General features: G+C 36.5%; 2 protein-coding genes across 2 annotated transcripts; both read right to left on the bottom strand.

Moving 5' to 3' along the window:
- Window positions 1–299: 299 nt before the first annotated feature.
- On the bottom strand, window positions 300–2,765 carry LOC144444985 (cytochrome P450 2J6-like). The gene is made up of 3 exons (XM_078134535.1): window positions 2,405–2,765; window positions 865–1,800; window positions 300–499 (listed from the first exon to the last, which is right to left on the bottom strand). The coding sequence occupies exons 1-3, from the start codon at window positions 2,763–2,765 to the stop codon at window positions 300–302; spliced, it is 1,497 nt and encodes a 498-aa protein (XP_077990661.1).
- A 1,827-nt stretch (window positions 2,766–4,592) lies between these two features.
- Window positions 4,593–6,864, bottom strand: LOC144444984 (cytochrome P450 2J4-like). The gene is made up of 3 exons (XM_078134534.1): window positions 6,789–6,864; window positions 5,292–6,218; window positions 4,593–4,786 (listed from the first exon to the last, which is right to left on the bottom strand). The coding sequence occupies exons 1-3, from the start codon at window positions 6,862–6,864 to the stop codon at window positions 4,593–4,595; spliced, it is 1,197 nt and encodes a 398-aa protein (XP_077990660.1).
- Between the last annotated feature and the right edge of the window lie 1,635 nt (window positions 6,865–8,499).

Raw genomic sequence — 8,499 nt, 5'->3', positions numbered from 1 at the left:
GTTGAAACCTTGACCAATCTTGGGGTTTATGATTTTAGGGTGCGGACTCAGAAACCATTTCAAGTATATTAATTATACCATGTGATGTGTACAGCTACAGAAATATGTTTACTAACAGATGTATCGATACTCATGAGGGTGTACAATATTATGAGTACGTCATTATATCTACAAACAGTTTAAAAATTGTTCCAGTCGCAGCTAGTGCAGCTACAGATCTAGAAGAGAGGGAAGTTTGTTCACATTCGTTATGAAGTATGTGGTTTGTCAGATACCATACGTCGAACCAGTCTTGTTTGTTAGTTGTTGCTCTCTCGAGTGTATCTTTTAATGGTTCGTATACAGTATGACTCAGGTTCCAATGAAACGCCTTGGTGCGGCTGATCAGATGGCACACCATGCTCTGCAGACACTTGGAATTGAAATCGTTGAAACAAGCTGGACAAGAACAAAAATAACTTCGCCTTCGCTAGTTGCTCTCCAAGGCACACACGAGAACCTTGAACAAATGAAGAACAAACACATTAATTTGTGGATGAATGTCATGGTCGTGGAATTAATATGTAATATAAAAATAATAAACTAAAGTGATGTAGTGTAAAGAAATAAGGTGGACACTGAAAGATAACAAAAACACTTATATGCACATACATTCAATAAAAGACAAACAGAAAGAAAGATCCTCGATCCTCGGGGATAAAAATACTGATAGAGAGACCACCCAAAACTTCTCTAAATGAAATTTATTCTACTGAACATGACAATGGGAGGTCTTATTTCCAACTATCCCACAAGCTAGACAACATACCACTGTGATTAAGGTATGTATATATTGCTTTGGCTACAAAAAAGACATGACTTTACCTATTCCGAATGGGATGAATTCATCTCTTGTCTTGAATGACCCGTCTTCATTCAAAAATCTTTCTGGTCTGAAGATATCAGGGTCTGTCCATATATCTGGGTCATGTAAGACGCCCCATAGATTTGGTAGTACGATCACACCCTTGGGAATAAAGTACCCCTGGAAAAGTGTATCCCTCAAAGTTTCATGTGGGACAGATAAAGGAGCGATGGCGGATAGACGCTGTGTTTCACATATTACTGCTTCCAGATATGGGAGTTTGGCTCTATCTTCCATTCGTGGCAGACGTTCATGTCCAACTACTCTGTCCAGCTCCATGTGAACCTTTTGCTGAATTTGTGGATGACGAACAAGAAATACTATACCCCAAAGAATAGTTGTTGATGATGTCTCCGTCCCAGCAGCAAATAAATCAATTGTTGATTGGACCAAATCTTGATCTTTATCCTCACCAACTGGTCGAAGATCTTTAATAAACATATCAATGATATCTCTAGTCCTGTCTGGATGGTACGTTTGCTTATGAGTGGCGATCGCGGGAAAGACGCCCTCTTTCAAGGATTCATATGCACGGCACATTCGACCCCTGATGATTGGAAGGTAGATTAAGATCGGACAGAACATTACCATGCTTATTAGCAACGGTGCTTCCATACTTTCATGCAGTGATGATATGATCCTCTGAAACACAGGATCATTGTAATCAAATCGTTTGCCGAATACTATAGCACAAGTTACATTTGAAACCGATTTGGTTAAATCGTTTCTAGGATTAAAAGGATTATCTCCTTTATGTTCGATTTCTTTGATTAACCATTTGACTTCTTCAAGTATCTTCCCCTCAATGCTGGCCTGACCAACTCCAAAGTCTCGTAGCATACGAGATACAATTCGACGGCGATGTTTAAATTGCTGTGCTCCAGCAAACACGATACCTGTTAATAGATTACAGACGCAGTGTTTAATTGATTTTCGGTCACTTGAAAAGACCTCAAGTCCTTGACCTCATTGCCAAACTAAAGCGTTTTAACTTTGTTATCTATATTTGACCATTACAGGCAGTAAGAACATAAGTCTTGACAAGGTCATTTATTACCTGTTCAAGCGGCACAAGCTGAGTTTATAAATCTTTCACTCAAATGAAAATATTTACATAATAACCGATCCTTAATGTATGTATCTCCCGGTCAGTAAAACAGAGTAATAGTTCGATTTTGAAATTGATGGTATGGTATCAGAAGACAGAGAGCTAAAATCTCAAATATTGAGGGATGAGGGCACACTCAAACTACATCATCTAGTCTTCAACGATCAGTTCTTTGATTTCCGACATATGAACTTTACAAATGGGTCACTTTGAAATTCAACAATTCAACAGAGGTCTCGTTGATATTGACATTCATCGCTTAGATTTGTAGATAACCCCCTCCCACCCCTTCATATATCTGAATGCAGAGTAAGGTTAAATGACAAATGTTAATGTCCTATTATTTTTTTTTTACAAATGAGAAATAATTAGTTTTACATTACAGTTCTTACCATCTCCTTTCGTTGTAAATTCAGAAGGTCTCATTGGTCGGCCATTGAAAACATCTGAATTCAAAGCTTCTTTCATTGTTTTCAGTCCATTAAGAACTACAACTTCTTTTGTTCCAAGTCTTAGATAGACTACGTTCCCGTACTTTGCAGCGAGATCTCTCATCACTAGGTATGGCCGGTTACCGACAAAGCTGGGGATATTACCTAGAATTGGCCAAATCCATGGGCCAGGAGGTAGGCTGCGGTTCTTTGGCTTCAAGAACATAAGGCACATAAGAAGCGTAAGTGCAGCTACGATAAATGTGCGTATGTTCAGATCCCATATATAACCATGGGATGTAGGGTTTGTAACGGTCGACATTTTCTAGCTCTGTTTACGTGACTCAGTTGGTGTTTGATGAACAAGGGAGAACAGTCTAACCTGCAGGCATATGATTTCATGATCATAGTCCGTCGACCTTTCTGTTGAAGTTAAAGGGCACTGGGCCATTATCACTAGTACTCTGTCCAACACGCTGAGGATGCTAAATACCTGGTGTATACGTTTGCCAACGTTGTGATAGCACAACAAGCAAACGTTAGATCGTAAGTTTATACTTCAAATAGAATTTTGACATGATTTTCATGAAAGTGCATATAATTATGTCACTTTTGTGAAAATCTAATGACATGATATTATTTTTTTGCTTAAAAATCGCAATAATTGACACATTTACACATCATGTAATTTCATGACAGGTTTATTTATTCAACAAAAATTCTTCCAATAAATCTTTAAAAATTTCACATATAATAAAAAAACACTTGAATAATACTGTAACAGTAGCAAGCTTAGAACTATTCACATTCTCTGTAGCGCCTCACAAAGTCAAAATAACATTCAAAGTGTTACACAATTAATACCCTGGCACAGACTAATAATAGCACAAACCTTATCATTCTTCAACCTCCTTGGATTCACACAATGCGTGTAGAAACGGGGTGCACATAATTATCTACTTCACATAATAACTTTTGTCCTACCAGGGGCTCATTTATACACCTTGGTTGCTTCTTGGCTCGGCGTTGGTCCAAATTTGCTCAGGACTGACTGTAGCAAATTTGAAGTATACGTAATCGGGCAAGCAATGATGTGTAAATCCTGAGCCAATCATTCAAACAACCACTATCGACCACTATCTAAAATATAACATTTTAGGCGGAATCGGGCAATTCATAGCATGTCAAATAATTAGAAATTAAGGTATTAAACTGCATTATCATTATTTTTAACAGTGGACTTTATATCATGTCTGTCACGTGACATTTTGCATGCACTTACGAGGTTAAACGCATCGACTATCACGTTTTACATGCACTTAAGGGGTTAATCGCATCAACTCTATGTGTGCATCAGTAATCAGGTGGCATCATGTACCAGTTGAAATATTAATTATTGAACTGTTCAGTTAATGTTTTATTCGTTTTCAATTGTTGTTTGTGATCGGTGTTTAAACACTTACAGTATAAAATATTTCGATAAAATCTAATGGGGCACATTTATAGTTCGTTGATACTTTCATGTCATGCACTTTGCACCCATGTCTTTATTTAGTTGTCATTTATTAATTAGTCGTCTGTGCGTATCAATAGAGTTTGAATGTTCGTGTGTTTTGTAAAGGCGACATGTATCAATTTTATGCTTCTCATTTTTAGATATTAAAATGATGGATCGGTCGCTTAAAAATTTGTGCGAGTACATGTTGGTGATGGTTTCAATTTCCAAACATTCTTTTAATCGTACAAATAGCAAATATCGGGATATTTGGGGTATTACACAGTTTGATGTATTACTGGTGGCTACCCAGAATTTTAGCCATAAACGATAATTTTAGCCAAGATATACACTTAAAGTGTCGCCATCAGTAAAGATGTGTCATCTAATCTAACTTAATCAGTTTGATAGTTGGACTTTTTTCCATACCCACAGATGAAAATTATTCAAACTTATGGTGTCTTTGAAATACACTGAGTGTTTTATATGGTTAGATAAAACCACAATGAAAATGACAATTCTCTGAGTTCAAGTTTACCAGACTCCTCTAACCATACCAAAATACCTTTGCTTAAACTCTATAGCAAATCTATTTATTTGACAAGTGCCAATCTACTTTTCATATGGCCTTTTTTCCTCACAACACGTAAAACGTTACTCTAGGATTATAGTTCTTTTGATTGCACGGATGTGGTAAGGCGCTGGGGCCAACGTAACTCCTAGAATCGGCTCCTCTGAAGGCACCCCGTGTTCCACGGACACTTCAAAGCGGTATGCCTGAAATAAACTAGAGAAGAACAAAAACAGTTCCGCCTTCGTCAGCTGTTCCCCAAGGCACATTCTGGAGCCTGAAAGATGAGAACAAGTTAATGAATTGATTAAAATATAATGTAACTGACATACAAATCGTATATAATCTATTGAGAAAAGGAGCAAATGAAAGTGGCAATGAATTTGGAGTAGAGACCATACACCATAGACTGTGAGATTAATCGTTTTATCAAATTAACAAATGTGCCAGGTATTGGACGACAGAGAGTGGTAGGTACTTGTATGTAGAAATTTTCAGACAAATAAAAATTAACCCGAGGGGTAAAATATGGTCTAGCAAACGTATTAATCACCAAAATACTTCAAAGGTTCTTAGCTTCCAGCCTTGGACCTCAGTCATATCGTCTTTAGAGATAACGACGTCATGGTGTTACGTAATCTTGACTCTGTATCTGTATCTGTATCTGTATCTGTATCTGTATCTGTATCTGTATCTGTATCTGTAACTGCTTTCAAATTGGTATTCTGCCAATCAATAACGACAATAACAAAGTTACAACAGTAACTAATTACAATTTTTACCTATTCCAAAAGGGATATATTCGTCTGGTTTCTCGAATGTTCCATTTTTATTCAGGAACCTTTCTGGTTTGAAAACATCTGGCTCGGGCCATAAAGCTGGATCGTGTAACACGTCCCACAGGTTTGCTAATACAAGAGTGTCTTTTGGAATGAAATAGCCATGGAATATAATATCTTTGCAAACTACATGCGGCACGGCTAGCGGAGCGATGGCACTAAATCTCTGTATTTCACTAATTACGGCTTCTATGTATGGAAGTTCGGCTATGTCTTCCATACTTGGTGAGCGGTGCTGCCCGATGACTCTATCCAGCTCAAACTGAACCTTATCCTGAATTTCGGGGTGAAGTACAAGCAGTTGTATACTCCATATCAATGCTGTTGATGACGTTTCCGTTCCTGCAGCAAACAGGTCGATAACTGACTGAACAAAGTCATCTTCACCTATTGGTCTAAGGTCTTTAAGAAACATATCAATCATATCTCTCGGCTTACTTGGATCGAAATCCTCTTTATGTTGGGACACGGACGCCATGATTATTCTTTGCAAGTCGTCATACGTTTGTCGAAATCTACTCCTAAAGAAGGGTGTGTAAATCAATGACCGACAAAATATTGAGAGCATCAATAAAGTGGACTGGGTACTTTCATGCAAAATTGATATTATTCTCTGAAATGATGGGTCTGCATATTGGAATCGTTCGCCCATCACAATTGCACAAATTATGTTAGAAACGGCCTTACTTAGATAGTTTCTTGGGTCAAAGGGTTTACCTCCCTCATTCTCTATTTCTTTGATTAAATATTTTGCTTCTTCAAGTATCTTTTCCTCTATAGTCATCTTACCAAAACCCAGCGAGTCTCGTAGTATCTTTGATACAATTCGCCGGCGATGTTTCCAATGTGGTGGTCCACAAAATACAACACCTGTACAAATACAAAGGTATCACTAGATAGTATGCCATTGAATTTAGTGAATTGAAAATTGAATATTTATCACACTAAAGAAACATCACAGAAGTAGCACCGAAATGAATGTGGAGCAATGTGGAGCATCCACGACCTTTCAACGTTGGATTATTCAGTCGAAGAACTGCAGTGATCATGATAGTTGGGTGAATGATTCTGGCACAGAATTATCGTCAAGTTCAACTCGCAAGTGAAGCCAATATGAGTAAATGTGCACGTGGCTGGTGACAGTTATTAAATTCAAGCGGTCAACCCGTTCTGCTTAACCTTTATGACACCTAAGCTTTTCCCATTGCAGTCTATACTGTCTATACTGTTGGTATGGATCTATACTTACGAGTCGAAGAGTGCATCAGTCTATATCCATGGAAATATTTGGTAGTAATTTTCAATACTTGAGCAGAGCAATTCTTGCAATTAATCTAACTCCTCAAATGTACGTGTATTCCTTTGTTACAAAGTAGGTCAATAGATTTTCAACTGTTTGGAGTAAACTCAGACAATTACTGGTCCTAACCATACACTCACCGTCTCCTCTTATGGTAAATTCAGAAGGTCGCATTGGCCGGTCATTAAAGACGTCTAAGTTAAAAGCTTCCTTCATCGTGTTTAGTCCATGAAGGACTACAACATCTCTAGGCCCAATCTTCAAATAGAACACGTTGCCATACTTTGCAGCGAGGTCTCTCATCAACAGGTACGGTTGATTTCCAACAAGGCTGGGGATGTTACCCAGTATAGGCCAAACCCACGGGCCAGGAGGGAGGTTGCGGTTCTTCGGTTTTATTAAAATTAAACATATTAACAGCGTCAGCACACCTACTATAACAGTGCGTACGTTCAAGTCCCATAAATACGATAACGCGTGGTTTGTCTCCATTTTTGTTATGACGGTTTCTTTTTACAGTCACCGTGATTTGGACTTTGGAATATAGAGCTGACGTCAGAGTTCAGTCATGCGCAGATATAAAAAAAACTTGAACTGTCTGGCATATAGTTTGTTGAACCTTTTGAACCCGATATTCAATCCAAATGTAGTTGAATCCGTTGATAGGGTGACATACTCTCTTAAAACATTATATATATATATATATATATATATATATATATATATATATATATATATATATATATATATATATATGCGATATAGAGCACTGCGGTATAGAGCACTGTCTTAGCAGATTGATACTCACCGAGTTATATATATATATATATATATATATATATATATATATATATATATATATATATATATATCACCGAGTTATATATATATATATATATATATATATATATATATATATATATATATATATATATATATATATATATATATATATATATGTTGAGGGTAGAAGAAAATCAAGTCGGGTTTTTCGTCTCTACAAGCCTGTTTCGTGAGTAAATCACTCGTCAGGAGATGTTGATGACGAGTGATTTACTCACGAAACAGGCTTGTAGAGACGAAAAACCCGACTTGATTTTCTTCTACCCTCAACATATACTCCGCTCTGCGTGCAGACGTATCGAGCACTGTACTACGGACAAATCTTACCACTGACTTCCTATATATATATATATATATATATATATATATATATATATATATATATATATATATATATATATATATATATATATATATATATATATATATATATATATATATATATATATATATAACTTCAAAAATGCACCATTTTCAAAAACTGTTAAAATGTCCAAATGTTAGGAAAATCACTGGTAAAAAGGTACACATACATAAAGGTAGGCCTCAGAACCCCCCCCCCCCTTCTAATTAATTGGCCAAAATTGACAATTTCTTCAAACCACACAATCATTTCAAATCAGTATGTATTAGTATGTAGTGCTATGAATATAAAGCCAGTATGTAGTGTCAATATATTTACTGTCACTTTACTTCATTTTAGTACCATGCATTTACTATAGCAAAAATTCTTCCTTTTCTGAATATGACATTTTTTAAAAAGAAATATTTGTATTTAGGGGTACAAAACATCCATTAAAAGTAAAATCGACTCTGTAAAATGAAAATTAATGGTTTAACCCCCACCCCACCCCCAAAGTCAAAGAAATTGTGTTTTTTTTATCTTACATTGGACTATTGGTCTCGCCCCTTACGTATCCGCCAATCACCATTCTGTAATGCAAAAGATTTAGATCTGTATTTTCACGTTGATTATCACGTTGTTTGATATTGATCAACTTGCCACTG

Source organism: Glandiceps talaboti, chromosome 13 (assembly GCF_964340395.1).
Source record: "Glandiceps talaboti chromosome 13, keGlaTala1.1, whole genome shotgun sequence".
NCBI classification, from domain to species: domain Eukaryota; kingdom Metazoa; phylum Hemichordata; class Enteropneusta; family Spengelidae; genus Glandiceps; species Glandiceps talaboti.
This window is presented reverse-complemented; position numbering and strand designations above follow the sequence as displayed.

Excerpts from the sequence above, each read along its gene's own strand:
- LOC144444984 (XM_078134534.1), bottom strand. The coding sequence starts at position 6,864 with ATGAAGGAAGCTTTTAACTTAGACGTCTTTAATGACCGGCCAATGCGA. Across the intron at positions 6,219-6,788 it reads ATTTACCATAAGAGGAGACG|GTGTTGTATTTTGTGGACCA; the intron begins GTGAGTGTATGG and ends GTATTTGTACAG. Across the intron at positions 4,787-5,291 it reads ATATATCCCTTTTGGAATAG|GCTCCAGAATGTGCCTTGGG; the intron begins GTAAAAATTGTA and ends CTCATCTTTCAG.
- LOC144444985 (XM_078134535.1), bottom strand. The coding sequence starts at position 2,765 with ATGTCGACCGTTACAAACCCTACATCCCATGGTTATATATGGGATCTG. Across the intron at positions 1,801-2,404 it reads ATTTACAACGAAAGGAGATG|GTATCGTGTTTGCTGGAGCA; the intron begins GTAAGAACTGTA and ends ATCTATTAACAG. Across the intron at positions 500-864 it reads ATTCATCCCATTCGGAATAG|GTTCTCGTGTGTGCCTTGGA; the intron begins GTAAAGTCATGT and ends CATTTGTTCAAG.